The sequence below is a fragment of the Thunnus maccoyii genome, chromosome 14 (genome assembly GCF_910596095.1).
Source record: "Thunnus maccoyii chromosome 14, fThuMac1.1, whole genome shotgun sequence".
Lineage (NCBI taxonomy): Eukaryota > Metazoa > Chordata > Actinopteri > Scombriformes > Scombridae > Thunnus > Thunnus maccoyii.
Window position 1 is genome coordinate 23,879,032 of NC_056546.1, and position 16,387 is coordinate 23,895,418.

The window sequence follows — 16,387 nt, forward strand, 5'->3', positions numbered from 1 at the left end:
CTGTATATAAAAATCTTTATTTAAAGTCATTGCTGTCCACACGTGCTTATATCAGAATTTGATCCAGTCCAATAACATTTGGAAAGCGTAGCGGAACCGCACTATTGAATTATTTTATCCCTCTTCAAGTAAGCAGAGAATTAACCGGAAGTTAGCCGGCTCGGCAGGCGGAAGTCTGCATTTATGCGTTCATCCGGCCAGCGCGGGAATGTCAATCTCGACACCAGTTTAAAAACTCCGTATACAGTGAAATAAGAGAGATTCATCTGGGGATGATAGGCTTAACCAGCATTGTGTGAACTCGTTTGCAAGGGCTTGAAAGTAACGGACATTCATTTATATGTTAAAGTTCCACAATGCAAGTTTAAAGTGTTCTTAATTCATTTTTGGCTACTTAGTGTAAAAAGCTGTAAACACAACACTGGCATATTACCACCTTACAAAGTTGATATGCCTTCAAGGTTAGCAAACAGTTGTCTATTACACATCAAGCAGACACCCTTAGTGTTCATAAAATTTTGTCGTTAAGTCTTTGTTTTGGTCTCCACCAACTCTTGAGAAGCATATCTGGCTCTTTAGCTGCTAAATAGTTCACTAATGTACCCTGTCTTTTTTCTTTCTGTTGAAAACAGTTATTGTGTGAGAAAAACTCTTCATAGGAATGGTAAGAGTGAACCAAAACGGTAAGAGTTGGGGACCAAAAAATTAAAACAATAAGCTGAAAAACACTAAAATACTCCATAAAGCTATTTCTCTGTGAGCACCATTGTCCAAAGTCACTGATATTGTTATAGAAATCTTGATTAGTGCAGCTTTAATATCTTTTGTGTACATCAATAACTTGGAGTGGAGTTATGAGTGAAATAAACTTTTTCTAGACATCATACTTCTGGGGTCTAACACAAATGCATTGGCTTTTCTACTGTACTAAATTGAATAATGACCATGAAAAAACACTGACATTTTTCAGGATACAATGCGTACAATACTACAAATGAACCTAATATGTCTATATTAAATGTGATTTGATTCAGTACATGTCACAGTCATGTTTCTCTCTAAAGATAAAATGTATGTATTCACATGTTCAATTAAATTATTTTTGCTTCATGTTTCCAATGTCAGACCAGAACATGAATTAAATCTAACAAACATTCAAAGGTTTTTCAGAGATATGATGACTTCTGTCACTTTTGTGGAGACGCAGGCCTTGGTGTCGAAGACAGTGTTCACAGGAAGCAAACTTTCCACATAGCTCAGAAGTTATGGCCTCAGAATGGAAACAAACAAAAAAGATCCTTTAAATGTGCAAGTCAGCTTATTTATTATTGAAAAAAAAAACAAATCAAAAAAGAAGGAAAAATACCCACATGAGCACTTCCTTATTAACTTGCAAACTGTAATATAAACATAAGAATATTAATAGAAATGAGCTCGTTTTTGATGCATTCATAACTCTGGGTGGTCAGCAACATACTGTTCAGTATACAGCAAAAATGCACTTTTTATCACCTTGTATGACATTTATAAGCCACAAATCTGTATAGTGAATCATAAAATAAATAAAACATGCTTGTAATTATATTACAGCAGACGTCTTCGGAAATATATTCCCATTCACTTGAATGAGAAAGTGTGTCCAAACTTCTGACTGGTACTGTATGTTTTTTCACTTTGATGCAGTGTGTTTGTCAGTAAAAAATTTATTTTGAAAGTTTTGACCAGAAGTCCTAGCTGGCTCCACTTTCTCAAACTTTACATGTGTCTCTCCCCAGAGAACTTTGGACAGGACATTTTTAGCAGTCAGGGTTCATTTCAATTCATAACAGTGAAATCATCTGTAATTTGAACAAACTACTGTGAGAAAAATAATGAGAAACATTATTAAGTATTCACATACATGTGAAAACTATTGGTAGGACTTTACCTGTGAAGTACAAACTGAGAAAATGGGGCACCATCAAGTGACCAAACCTCATATTGCACAAGAACAAAATCAATACATATTGTGAGCCAATTTCAATAATTATACATTCAAGAATATAAAAGGACCATATTTTCATGGTATTTCATTGTGATTATGTGTGAGATTCAGAAGATACATGAAGTCTGATGTATGCAAAACTACAAGTTTATGAATGATACAATACAAACATCACATCAAATCTGTAAGTCCCTTAAGAAGTATAATGGTGACACCATTTGAGGTAAAATAAGTAGAGTACAAGTCACAAAAAATCATAAGTAAAGACATATTAATTATATAAAGGAATATTACATGTTTTTCTCTGGTGAAATGAACACACACTTACTACTGAAAACCACACACACATATACACACACACACACACACATATACACACAATGAAACATTATGAAACATTATGGGTAATGCATTATTCTGTTAGGCAAAACTCACACATAAAATTAGGTCAAGCAAAAAAGCAAACAAACAAAAACTAAAATAAAAAAGCTCATCCATCCCTCTTTCATAAAAATCCCCCCTGACTATAATCTAGAAAACCACGTGTCTATCACCGCAAGCGACGAGGTATGGGAGGTGCTGAGTTTCTCTGTCTTTGAGTGGGTCTTTGAGGAAGTGCTCGAGTCGGGCAGGATATGTAGCGCTCTTGCAGCATCTTGTCTGGTGCCCTACAACATAAAGACAACACTGTAAGTTACTGGCTCTGATGCAGTAGTAAATGTACAGTAAAACTCCAGTCTGGTCATTATCAAGTGACAAAACAAAAGAGCAGAAGAGGCAATAATCACATATAGTACTAAATAGTACTGTACCATTGATTTAGGCCAGAAATTCAAAACCAGGTAAACTTCACTACATTCTTGGTTGTTGGTAAGCAAAGCATTGGATTATCCACTACTGAATAAATCTATGTCATTGTGGTAGTTTTTATATCATAAACCTGAATTTTTATATTTAGACTAAAGCATGCAGAATAAAGCAGTTACTACAAAAACTGTGACGTTTTCAGGCAAACTGTGTGACAGATAAAAAGGGCTGTTATGCTTTTTATGCCCTCTCTAGGCTCATTATTTTATGCATAAAAACAATCTCAATAGAACATACATAATACCTAAAATGCAGATACTACACTCTGTCTTTCAACAATCTTCAGGTTATGAAAGGGAGAATGCACAAACAACAAAATGTCTCTACAGACAAAATGTGTTCTGACTTTCAGCTTTCTTAATCATTTGAACTAGTTTGTTTAAGAGTAAATCTTTGATTATTTACAGTTCCATAGCTAGGTTTGCTAGGTGTCTGTTCATTTACTATTAATATTTGTATTCAAATCAATACAATAAATTACTTTGCAATTTTAGTGCATTTTAGCCTATGTAATTTAAAGGCTGCTTAACCACATCAAATGTCAAAAACTGAAATAGCAAGTACTGCTTCTCTGTACTTTGTACTGTATTGTATTTTTGTACTATATTTTTCTCAATAAATAACCATTAAGGATAAATAACCAATAAGCATTATTTAGCTACATAACAAACATAATTAACAAGACGTCAGTTCAGCTTTCACCTGATATAGTTCTTGTTTTAGTTGCATAGGGGCTGTGAAGTAATTGTGATGGCAAGTTCTTCAGCCCACAGTTGGTCAAGCCGCAGTGCAGTTTGGGTTTAACTCTTTTGTAATTACTGTAGTCTTCAGTTAGTTTCGACCAAACATGTAGTTACTGTGTTTTGCCTTTGTTAGGCGGTGTACTGAGCTCATGATCGGAAAGTGCTTAGGTCATGAAGTGTCATATCATTTTATGTCCAACCGTATCATATCACATTACACTGTGTTACATTGTATCATGTTGAATTCTGCAGTGTCATGTTGCTTTGTGTTATGCCATACTGTGTTGTGTGATATAACGTATCATATTGATTGTATGGTATTGTGTTGCATTTATTGTTTAGTTGTGTACAATATTGTGTCCCATCACAGCATTTCGTTATCTCACATGACACTTGTCATTTTGTATGTCACTGTATAACTAAGAAAACAAACTAAAAGACAGAAAACACACACAAAATCCCCTCAATTACTCAACCTTGAGAACATACTTTCAAACTGTCTCGTCACACACTGAAAGAGGCCTTACAGAGCAAACAGTCCTCGATAAGATCTCACAGTTCTGTGAAATGAGCAAGAATTAAACCTACACACAAATTTTACAGCACCTGAAAAAAGGGGCACTTTTTTGCCACAAGGTAGGAGTTAGACTTTAGAAACCGTTTTGTAAATATCAAACCAGAAATATTAACATTGTGAGCTGCTTTGCTGAACTCGGCTGATGATAAACTCATTTCACCATCACATTGATGTCAAAGGCCATGTCTGTTGTTGCCATAGTACCCTGTTACATTTGGTTTATGCTTGGCCAGAACTAGTTCATATAATGTGTTGTCTGACCACGTTGGCTACACTGGAAGGTGGAGTGAAAAGCCGAGATATCGCTTAAATATGACGATAACGGCGCACATTTTCAGACAGTATTTCTGGGAAGGCATTCATTGTGTTGCACATGAAAAGTGACACAAATAGTTTTGTCAAGAATGAAAAAATATGCAAACGAGAGAGAGAGAAGCCCTTCTTACTTTCTTTTCATTTTAAGGTTCTTGTTTTCACATATAGATCCCTGCATGGTCAGGCACCTGAGTACGTCTCTGACTTGCTCCATTCTTATATCACCAATAGGTCACTCAGGTATTCTGACCAGGGCTTACTGGTTGTATCTCGCTCTTGACTAAAAACAAAAGGTGATCATGCCTTTGAAGTTGTGGCTCCAACACTGTAGAATGCTCTTACTATAGACATACGATCTGTGGTCTCTGCTGACGCCTTTAAATGTGCTAAATAAACTTTACTTACTTACTTTCTCACATCCGCACGACTGGCCAGTCATGGTGTGAAGGCAATGTGAATATCATATTGTAGGTTTCACAGAAATGTATCACAGTTATCGTAAACATTCGAAACCACTTCAAGAGTAACTTTCATTTTAGCTTTCATTTTAAAAAAAGTTCTCAGTATGTGCTCGCTAACGTCTATGTATGGGAGATATTTATATGTTTTTATAGCATGAACATCTCAGCACTTTCATCACGTTCACACTCTGATTTCCTCCCTGATGCACAGCAGTGAATTATTGGTGTGTAAACATTTCCTCTGTACTGTCTCACTCATCACTGCTTGCAGAGTCCTTATTGGTTTCTGTGTTTATTCCTGTCACAAGCCTCCATGCTCTTGATGTCTACTCTCTTGTCATACTGTCTATTAGCCATTGTGGCATTCTAATACGATATGATATTTGCAACAGTGTATTGTTTTGTGTGCAGTTGGATTGTATCATATTATTCAGTACTGTATTGTTCTGCATCGTAGCATCAGTAAACTGAATCACTGGTCTTTAGACTGACCTTTCTGGGATCCGTGGGGGAATTCTGGGCGGTGGAATGACGGGTGCAGGTTCAGAGGGTCGCGGAGGTCGTGGTGGAGGAGGGAGGTTCTCTACTGCGTCCTTTAAAAAACAAAGAAAAAAAACAACATAAAAACATTTAGAAATATAGAAAAGCCCTCTGAAAAAAACCCTCTATGTTCCACTGTAATCTGCCGTAATCATTTATAACAAGAATAGCAGTTTCAATGTTTGCGTCAAAAGTAAAATCCTCAGAAAAAGGTACCATAGTTGTAAACTCTGACTAGTAATTTCTGAGAAACCATTGAGCAATGTGTGCCAAGCATCAAAGATTTCACAAGAATGATTTGAGACCTTTAATAGTTGAATTCTGTAATACACGTATTTCTGTACTTGCAAGGATTTTAGAAACTGAGGAACTGAAGTAGCATGTGACTACAGAATAAAACCGAAGACTAGACACTAACCCCCTGCTACACATGTGGTTATGACATGCATGTTACAAGCAAAACGTCAGACATGTGCCGCACTACAAGAGAAAGTGAAGGTTCAGTTTGGTTTACAGACACTAACACAGCAATAAAAATGCTGTCATGAAGTGTCTAACTCTCCAGCATCCCACTTTCTGATGTGAAAGGAGGTAGGTCCATACAGTATGAAAACTGTTGTTATCAAGAGCACTGAAGATGCAAGCACTCCTGTTGTACCAGGCTCACCTCAAAGTCCGGCTCTGTCCCGCTGCTGTAGCTCAAGGTGCTGTGAATGCTGAGTCTGTTGCTCTCTGTACCTGATGTAAAGACAAAAACAAGTTTACACAGGAGGAAAACATGTGTTTCAAGTTCAACTCATCTGAGGTTAGTGTTTGTGGTAAATTATGCTGTAAGACCACTTCACCCAATGTGGTTAAAGTATCTCTTTGTGTCTCATGAAAAAGATACAGTTGTACAAGATGTCTACAGGGAGAGATACGAGCGATCATAGTGAGATTAAATAAAGGGAAAGCCTGCAGACAACAAACAGACTAAATGTGAGAATCATGAGGCTGCCAGCAAACTATTTTTCAAATCTTGTCAACAGATCAGTGCAAAGCAATGTTTGTCTTCTTCAGGTATTTGTAGTACGCACGTTTCTGACATTTTTAAGATACATGTAATGAAAAACACTTGAAATTTAAAATTAAGAACTGTTCTCTGTCTAAGCCGGCTCTACTAAAAACTACAACATAAACATAAAACGAGTTATTAAAAAACCCTGAGAGAACAAACAATGTGTAACTTAAACATACCATGACTGATAAGGATGAATTGAGTCTCTGATAAGAGGTTGCCAGATATTATCGGGCTGGGAAAGTCTGTCTTTTACCTAGAAGCTTAATTAAGTGAAATCAGATAAACCTAAAACTTTATAAATAGGATGTGGTTCAATGTAGATTTTAAGTATTTCAGCAAATTTGAAAAAAATCTGATCAAGAATTCTCTATCTTGGGACAATGGGCAAAGCAGCAACGCAGGTTTGCTTCTTTCATGCTACATTTAATGCATTATGGCGAGATCTCAGGAAATGTGTATAATTTTGTCTTTGAATAATGGAGTCTGTCAATGACTTTAATCTGAAATAATGCCCCCTTTTTTTTGGTTGTGTTGTTGTGTAGATAGTTTTCTGATTTGGAAACATGACAAAGTTACTCCTAGGAAATCTATTTTCTTGCAACTGAACAAAAGCCCTACTCAGGTAGAGGTCACCATCAGTACATTAATCTAAGTCCCTGTATTGTGTGAACCGAGATCAACGTGGGATGTGGGAAAGATGGATATCAAGCAATTCCAAGAAGGGACGACAATGTCCTTAGGCCTCAGTAAACCTTCATGTGTTTGCAGATACTTACAATGCTGTGTATACTGGGTGACACTACTGGAGATTAATTTTCTCTAACTGTAATGGAGATAAAAGACATAACCAAGATAATGTCTCTGTTCTAACTGTAGTGATTGTAAATGGAGGGACGTCACTGTGTTTTTCAACAACAGTGACGCATAAAACAGAATAAGGAAGCTATGGCTTGTTCAGTGTTGTCAGATTGTGAAACAAATTAATGAGAAAATGTCTCATCGTAAAAATGTGAGGTAATGAGTAATACCATTACCTTTAGGCAAAGGTAGGCAAATGCTTTAGGCTCTGGCAGCCACAGGGATCCAGAGGACAAAGAAATAAAAAGTTATATTATTCATGATTGATTGTATTATTGTGTATCAAGTCAGAAGAAATGTATTTATTGAAAAACATCCCTCTAGTTGCTGTATGAAAAGAGGCATTCTTGCATCAATTCCACTCTATCCTTTACTTAATCTAGTTTTGGATTATTCCACTGGATTAAACTTGAAGCATTTTTTTTACCTCAACATCAACAACAACAAATAGTCAAAGCTACCAAGTTGCACCCAGTTGGTTAAATAAAAAAGAGTAAAATGAAAGCCTTGCCTACAAGTGCCACCAGTATCAACTTTGTGAGTATTAATCTTTTCTCCTGCATCCTTGCTGAGTTTCTTGGCCACAACTTGAAGGTGACATATAGAAAGAATTGGGTATTGATCAGCAAGTCACAAAGTCTGCTTTTAGTGCTACAATTGTCCTTCCTTAATTTTCTTTTAGTGCAAACCGGTAACACATATACTAATATTATCGGCCCTGACATACTCTACAAATTTCTCTACCTGCTTATTCCTCGCCTCAGCCATGTGGATCACAAAGCAACAATGATTTACATAAGTTTAGAGTCTGGATCCCCCTGACATGTATGTAATTGAAAAGTAGTAGAAAAGCCATGTAAACAGAAGCTTAGGAGCTGCTTTGGCCCTTCTTGTTTAGTCCCTTTTTAAGGGAACAGGATAAACCACTGAGCCTCAGAGTTACAAAAAAACAAAAAACAAAGAAGAAATGAGCATTGGGACTCACTGGATGTGCTGGACGTGCTACCTGTCTTCCAGTTGCCTCTCTGAATAGTATGAGCCACTGGAGGGGGAGGAGCCACCGCTCTGGGTGCCGGCTCATACACCGCACACTCTAATGTCATATTGGAGCCCCAATATAAGTTTCTCTGCAGCGGAGCACTTATCTCATATTCTAAGAGGGGAGAGACCACATCAAACTTCAGCATTTTTGAAAACAACAGGATGTGATTTTCCTCTGTGTCTTACTGTACGTACAATCATTAACAATCATCATTTTACAACAGTGAGAGACAATCACACTCACTCCATACTGAGGATATATATGAATTTTATTCCCCTTAAAGTTTAAAATAATTAAAATAATGAATATTAAAATTATTTTACCAAGGTCCTTTCCTGTCTTTTCTCTCTCTTTGTGACGCCTGGTGATGCTTTCTCGTAATCTTTTCAGATTTTCCTGAGGAAAAAAAACACCAACACACCAGACACAAATTAGATCCAAGTCTTGACCACTAATCAGCACCTGACAGACCACAAAATTTGTGTAGCAGATTTACCTGCTGATAGCGTAAGGAGGTGGCCCTGCGTTCATGGTCAAATTGCCAGGCCTTGAACTCTTGGACGGCTTCATCCACAGTAATTTCCCCGACTTTCACCCTCTCCTGCAGGGATATGAGCTGTCTCTGTCCAGGTGTTTTCATCCCAGCATAGGGGTCATACAAAGGTGTGGGGGGGTCCGACACAGGCTGAACTTGAACTGAAGAAGATGTTGTCATTCAACAAAATATATTAAATATCATGAAATTTTCCACTTGGCAAGAAATATACATACATACATACAATTTCATGCCAACTGAAAATGTAAAAACTTCTATTTTCATTAAGAACGCAAGTAAATGATAAGAAGTAAATAAAATAAATGTGACCATGAAGAAAAAAAAAACTGCAGTGCCATTTTGTAAATTGGAATTTTAGTTCTACAATCATTTCATGTGAGAAATGATGTAGAGGCAGAAATAAGTTCACTGGTTGAGTTAACATTCAACAGGAGAGGCCAGAGGAGCAAAGATGTAGGTGTAATGAGATTCATCTTTTTTGATCAGGACGTTTGTGTATCTTATTCAAATCACATGGTAACCTAAAGGTTGAAGAAACACGATTTGACTGGAAGGTTGTCGGTTCAATCCCCGGATCGGCAGGATAAATCTGTGTGTAGAAAGTGAAAAAGCAGCCCCTTGCCCCTCCCTCATTACTACCACTGAGGTGCCCTTAAGCAAGGCTCTTAACACCTCCAGTGGAGCTGCTCAGTGGCCAGCAGATCAGATGGTGGTTGTACTATATATATGGGTAATTAGATAGAGTAAAAATTTCAAGATTATGTTTCCCATACATACACTCACAAATTATATTTGAACAAAATAAAATGCAAGCGCACTGATGAATAGAACATATCAACAGATTATGTTAAATAAATTGAGGTTCTACTCGATGATTCTATTACTACGATGTAGCAAAATGCTATGTATGTGCAGTTAACCTTACATCTTTGCATTTAGTAATCATAGATAATGTGTGAATGTGGTCAGGGGATTCCTGCAAAAGAGAGACTGCCTTCCCTGAATAAATAAAGGTTAAGAAAAATGGCAAAGAAGGATCTTTGGTTAAATAAAATAAAAAATGTTGTGACTATAACATTCATGATTCTGAAGAGTCAACAGGCTAACTAACCAGTCTACTGAAATAACCTTGGGACTTTATATTATATAGTGACTAGCAAAACAAATTTGAACTAGGGGCCGCAGCCAGGCTGCACAGACAACCACATTCCCCTAGTTGAAATTTCTTAAAGTATGCATGACCTTGCCTACCTTCTACATTAGTTGCACAGCAAATACAAAGGTCAAACTTTACTTTCATTCACTGTCTATGAGAAATTAGGTGGTGATGCAAATCAGGCCTGTGTGCAATTTGAAATATTGAAAAATTTGAATAATATACATATCGGCAGGATGGTATCAGAACAAGAACCAAACATGCTTGGGTAAGTCTTTGAAATCTATTGGTTTTCCTGTTCACACCATATTGTAAAAAACAAAAGAACCAGAGGATGTCTCAATGCTAACTTAAAAGTATGTAATTAAGTCCCTGAAATGTCTACATTCAAAACAATTTTTTTCCCTAGATTTAGTTTCAACCATTTATTGCAGTGCTTGCTGCTTTTATAATAGCGAGTAGGAAATACTGAAGCCTTATCCCACAAAAAATTATCCACTCATCATACTTCTGACCTACTTGGTGTCGCAGTGAGCCTTGTGCCTCACAACATAAATACCACAAAGGTGGAAAAGTTCATATAAAATTAATTAGATAGAGCAAAAATTTCAAGATTATGTTTTCCATACATACACAAATAAATGATATTTGAACAAAATAAAATGCGAACACACTGATGAATAGAACATATTTATCAACAGATTATGTGTATACGCAGTTAAGCTTATATCTTTGCATTTAGTAATCATAGATAATGTTTGGCTCCCTCCATATTGAGGTTGAACTCAACCAATGAAATTATAAACAGTTTCAAAGTGGTCCCTTGAACTTGGGATGCAAATAAAACATGAAACAAAATTAGAAACACAAGAATCCTGTGCCTGACTGGATTCTGAAAGTTCTTTTCGAATTTTAAACATTGTGGTTTACCTGAAGAATATCCTGTTTCCATCATTTGCCTTTGGGATGTACTTTTATCTGAAAATACTGTCAAAAATATTGAGTAATTAAAAACTTAATTAAATCAGATGTAAATTAGAACATTATAGGAAAAAGAAAAACAGACTGCACAATACCTCTAGAGATGTAGGTCATGGACTTCTCAGCCTTAGGCTCATGTTCAGGTCTGGGAATGGGGGCTGGTGGACGGTTCACAACTCCTGGGTTATAGGTACTGTCTGAATCCACAGTATAATAGATATCCTCTGGGCAGAGGTCGTATGGGTCCTCCCCTTCTTCAATTTGATCTAAGTCATTCTGGTCCTCTTTTTCCTCTTCCTCACTTTTAAAGTGTTCTCTGTTGTCCTGGTCTACACTGGCTTGAGGTTTTGCTGGAGACAACATTAACACATTATATATATATATTATAAAGCACATAGACAATGTTGCTATGTAAGGTTATTACTATAAAAGTTATTAAAATGTTTACCTTGGAAAAACTTCCTAAGCATAGCTTCCTCTGGGTTTTCGGTTACCGCCTCCATCACCTCATCTGACAAAAACAGCACCATCATCGTCAGCCACCACACACAAACATGAAGCTACCATTCTGGGTCAAACATGCAGGAATTGTTTTATATGATTTATTTTTCCCAAATAAAATGAAATAAAATGATCTTAATCTTACAGAGGTCCTCTGCACATTCAGGGTTTATCCCGAGCATAGACTCATATATGTCCTCTGAGCCACCTGAATACTTCATCATGATATCTTGAGACGTATTTGACATCATCTCATACACCTCTGCGCTGTCGTCTGCGTTGATGGAGTCTGCAAAGTGAGACTTGAGCATGTCTGCTGTCTCCTAGATTTGTTTGAAGACACAGGCAGATACAAACTTTAAAGACAACTTGGCTGTCAAGAGAAAATATTTTTGGATACTACATAAAAATACAAATACAAAGCAAACATCATCACTGAACTTACAACAAATTCGTCCATGAACTGTCTGAGATCTGAGAAGCCACTCTTCTCTGCCAGCGTGTTTGGGTAGTCTCCGTGCTTGTTCATCACGCTGTAAGCCTGCAGAGCGCCAGGACACTGAAGAATAAGGGTGGTCAGCTTCTTCAGGCCGTACTTGGCAGCAAAGTGGAGCAGTGTGGGAAGCTCCTCGTTACGCTGATCTGAAGGTCAAAATGCATAAGATTGTAAACTGACTCCTAAAAGCTACTGTTATTCTCTGTAAAGATAAAACATACATTAGAGTGGTGGAACAAACATAGTTTAATGCTTCAAGATATCTTTTTGTGACAGCAGCAGATCTGCCTCCAACTTTGGGGAATGATTTGAGGAATGCCCCCAAATAAATTAGCAATGACAACCAATTGAAGAAATTCATGTACTGTACTCACATGCCGCCATATTGTCTTCTTCAATCTGTCTGATTCCAAACAGCTGAAGACTATTTGCAGGCATCCTGGATTTCAGTGAGTCAGTTAGCATGTGGTCCAGTGATTCTGTTAAATTGGACGTCAAGTTGAAGGCCTGGAAGTACAAAATAAGTTGAATAAATCAAGAGAACTATTAAAACTAGCAGAGCCAGCAGCGCTACTCATTGTGTGACATGATATCTCACCTGGCAGATGAAGTTAACGGGATCCGTAGCATTTTCAAGATGCCGATTGACTTCTCCCATGTGTGTATAATATGTAACAGGCTTCAAACTGATACATGATTGGTCAGTGTACATAGTGAGTGATATCACTCCAGCAGGCATATCTAGTCGAGAAAAACGTATTGATGTTATGATAAATTAAACCTGCAATAACCAATTTTTTGGCCACATGGAGGCAACAGAAACTAGCTATAAACACAAAACAGACATATCACCTTTTAAGTTGAAACAGCTGCCTATTTACACATCCAGCAGAAACATTATGTAGCAACATTAGCATTCATTTGGAGTTGTGTTTCTGGTAACCTATCAAACTCAGGTCCAATATTAAGTCTTGCTGAAGATACTTACCAGGGGCAGTGACACTTATAGTGTATTCATTCTCCACAGTGCCCAGGACTCTTTTAGCATCTACATGTTCACACGAAAACTCCACCTCTGGTACCGACTGCTCATCCACTTTGTGTGTGAAAATAATAAAAATGATCTCCCGCTCCTTAGTAAAAAAATAAAGCAAAATTAATACAGCCTCCTAGCAATTATTTTCAATTAAGTGCAGTCAGTTTCCATGTATAGAACTTATATTATATAATTATAGCCAGTATTTTATCAGTACCATTAATAATTATTTTGCTTCAATCAACAGTGGTAACAAAATGTAAATACTAAGTATTGCTGCACTTAAATCATCCCTCCCACTTATTTAAATGAGGAAAACATGGGAATAAATGTTGAATAACACACTCCTGACACACAGTATCTCCATAGGAACAGCTCTCATCCATACTAGTATTGCCTTTGATGTTACTACTATGTAATTACTAAAGTCTTACCCCACACAGAACTCTGTTTGGTTGAACAGTGAGACAGGTGCTGTGCGTGGGCGAACTCATTTCTTCAGTGGCTGAAATCCCCAGGCTTACAGGTCCTTCATCCTTCAGGACAGGTTCTTTTTGCTGTTCTGACACCACTTCCTCTGTTTCATCACTGGTGGGATTTTCAGTTAAAGAGGCTGCAGTGATGTGCAACCCTGCTGCGGCTGCAGATATGCTGTCACGTTCAGCCTCCGCTCGTCTGCCTTTGAATAAAAAAAATAAAACCCAGTTAATACAAAAAATAACATACACCTAAATATTCTACAGAGATTAAAAGTGTTCTCTATTTAGCCTTTAATTATTTAGAAATGGCTAAAGGCTCAGTTCACGCAAAAAAAATTAAATAAATATGAAAAAAAAGTCCCATTTACCTTTGCAGACAGTTTTCGTTTTATCTGCTCATGTTTCAAGATATCGATATCTGAAACATCTGCCACCACCCAAAGACAACGGAAGTGTGTATAATCTTATTTGCATTGTTCAAAACATTCAATAATCCACAGATGTCACTTTTAACAGTTTTCACAGTTTAGCTCCAGTGAAAACTGTAACATCTGTGGATTATCCTGATTAACCAGAACCAGTGGTGGAATGTACATTTACATAAGGATTGTATTGAGTGTAATTTTGAGGTATTTGTACTTATCTTGAGTACTTCCATTTTACGCTTATTTTATACTTCTACTTCACTACAATTCAGTGGGGAAATATATTTATATATATATCTACATATCTGTATACATATAAAACTTGTGATAACATTATAAAGTATGATTCATTGCTATAGATTAAACTACCAGTCAGTATATAAAGTAGTTAGTAGTTTGCCCTTTAACTGCTACAGCTTAAAATGCTGTTACATGTTAATGCATCACTAGTAATAATATATGTCAATATTAATACATCGCCCACTGCATGAGTACTTTCAATACTGTAAGTACATTTTTTTGCTGATAATACTTCTGTACCTTTACTTAAAGATCCCCTCCAGACATTTACAAGTTTCTACATCACATAAGTTGAATATTGGACTACAACTGGCTCCAAACTAGCTGTCACAAATGACACAAAATCATACTTATACTTATGTCTTAAACTCAGATGTAAGGCGAGCACAGAGAAACTTTCCGCTCTCAGCAGATGAATGTGAAAACAGCCTTCTAGCGTCAAACGCTGCACATATATCATTTTGTACATTCAAGGTCTAAGTGAAGTAACAATAAGAAAAACACATTTTTGAGTGGAGGGGGACTTTAAGAAATCTTTTGAATGCAGGATTTTTACTTGCAACAGAGTATTTTTACAGAATGATATTGCTACTTTTATTTGAGTTAAGTATCTGAATACTTCTTCCACCACTGACCAGGACATTTTTTCTGGAAAGGCGAGATGTGTTTGAGTTATTCCTAATATATTTAGTCAATTCCAGTGCACCACGTAGGAAATTTAATTAACCTCCATTACAGTGGAACGTTGGCAGAAGTGTCAGAGGCTGTTATCTCAAAACTTTAGCATATAAAAGCAAAACTCTCTACATATGAGATACAGGTAAGTGAGAACATTTGTTTACTCTTTGGGCCTCTAAGTAGCTCAACTGAAAATGAAATTGTTTTAACTAGATTGAAAAACTTAAAATGAACCTTATAAACCACAAAAATGTGACGTCTTTAAATGAACAAAATAGAGATCATGAAGCGTGACAAAATTTGTCTTAACACAGATGGCTGAATGAGACTCGGATATTTGTGGCTATTGACGTACTGTCAGCGATGGCCTCCAAAACAGTGGAGACATAGAGAGCAGGCTCATCCTCAGCATAGAGTTTCCTCCAGCTCGGCCAGTCTTCAAAGCTCTCCGTCAGTATGTCATCCTCTGACACTCCACACAACAGCGCTACCACTCTGTGCGAAGGATAAAGGAGTCTCTGAAGTGCCCCGTGCAGTTCAGGGTCACAGAGGATGTCTATGAATGCTCCCGTGAGAAGCAGCACAATGCACTTGCAGCTGTGGAAATATTCAAAGTTATATCCATGGACCTGATCGTCTGGGCCGACTGCATACATCAAAATAGAACTTCTGCGGAATTTATGAGATGATTTCAAGATCTGCTGCAGATATGTCGCCCACTCCTGTGCCTCAGCAGTGTGTAGAATTAACAACTCATATGTGGAGAGGGATTCAGAATATGCTGAAAAACAGAATATATAACTGTGTGATTAGTATGTACAGTTCATGCATTCAAACAGACTGCTTTAGTGTAGCATAAAATGGGAAATCATATAATAATTAGTCAATGATTAGTTCCGCTTAAACATTACTGATCCAGTCGGACCATTTAAAACGAATCACACTCTTGTAATCAGCTCAAACATTACACTAATGATATGACACTGGTGATATTATGTGTTAGTTTCCATGTCGCAGCAGGTAGTGTTTATCGTGGAAATGCTCCACAACATACCAGCTGTGGAATGTCAAGGTGACTGTGGTTAGAGAATGAATGTCCGATCTGTTTGATATTTCAGTGCAGAGCCAACAAGGAGTTGTGCAAACATTGCGCTGTGTCAACACTGGTCAGAGTAATTTTGTTTGACTCATTACAGTGTTTAATCAGGTCAAGTTCACCTCTGTACACGCTAACTGGGAAAGAAATCCAACATGAGTATTCACCTTCATCACAGTTCCCAGTGATGGCAGGGCAGAGAGACTTGCCATCTGTTTGTTAATAACCTGATAACA

General features: G+C 37.1%; 1 protein-coding gene across 4 annotated transcripts in view; it reads right to left on the reverse strand.

Annotated features, from left to right (window-relative positions):
- Positions 1-1,299: 1,299 nt before the first annotated feature.
- The window catches only part of pik3ap1 (phosphoinositide-3-kinase adaptor protein 1), a 100,618-nt gene continuing 85,530 nt past the window's right edge, over positions 1,300-16,387 (reverse strand). For all 4 annotated transcript variants that reach the window (XM_042433250.1, XM_042433248.1, XM_042433249.1 and 1 more), the window contains 16 exons: positions 15,411-15,836; positions 13,608-13,852; positions 13,126-13,270; positions 12,736-12,878; positions 12,512-12,644; positions 12,087-12,283; positions 11,787-11,964; positions 11,589-11,651; positions 11,236-11,490; positions 11,090-11,146; positions 8,944-9,143; positions 8,771-8,843; positions 8,391-8,558; positions 6,155-6,225; positions 5,440-5,540; positions 1,300-2,652 (listed from right to left, as the gene is read on the reverse strand). In XM_042433250.1, coding sequence (XP_042289184.1) covers positions 2,535-2,652; positions 5,440-5,540; positions 6,155-6,225; positions 8,391-8,558; positions 8,771-8,843; positions 8,944-9,143; positions 11,090-11,146; positions 11,236-11,490; positions 11,589-11,651; positions 11,787-11,964; positions 12,087-12,283; positions 12,512-12,644; positions 12,736-12,878; positions 13,126-13,270; positions 13,608-13,852; positions 15,411-15,836 — 2,573 coding nt within the window. In that variant the 3' untranslated portion in view covers positions 1,300-2,534. The remainder of the gene's footprint in view (positions 2,653-5,439; positions 5,541-6,154; positions 6,226-8,390; positions 8,559-8,770; positions 8,844-8,943; positions 9,144-11,089; positions 11,147-11,235; positions 11,491-11,588; positions 11,652-11,786; positions 11,965-12,086; positions 12,284-12,511; positions 12,645-12,735; positions 12,879-13,125; positions 13,271-13,607; positions 13,853-15,410; positions 15,837-16,387) is intronic.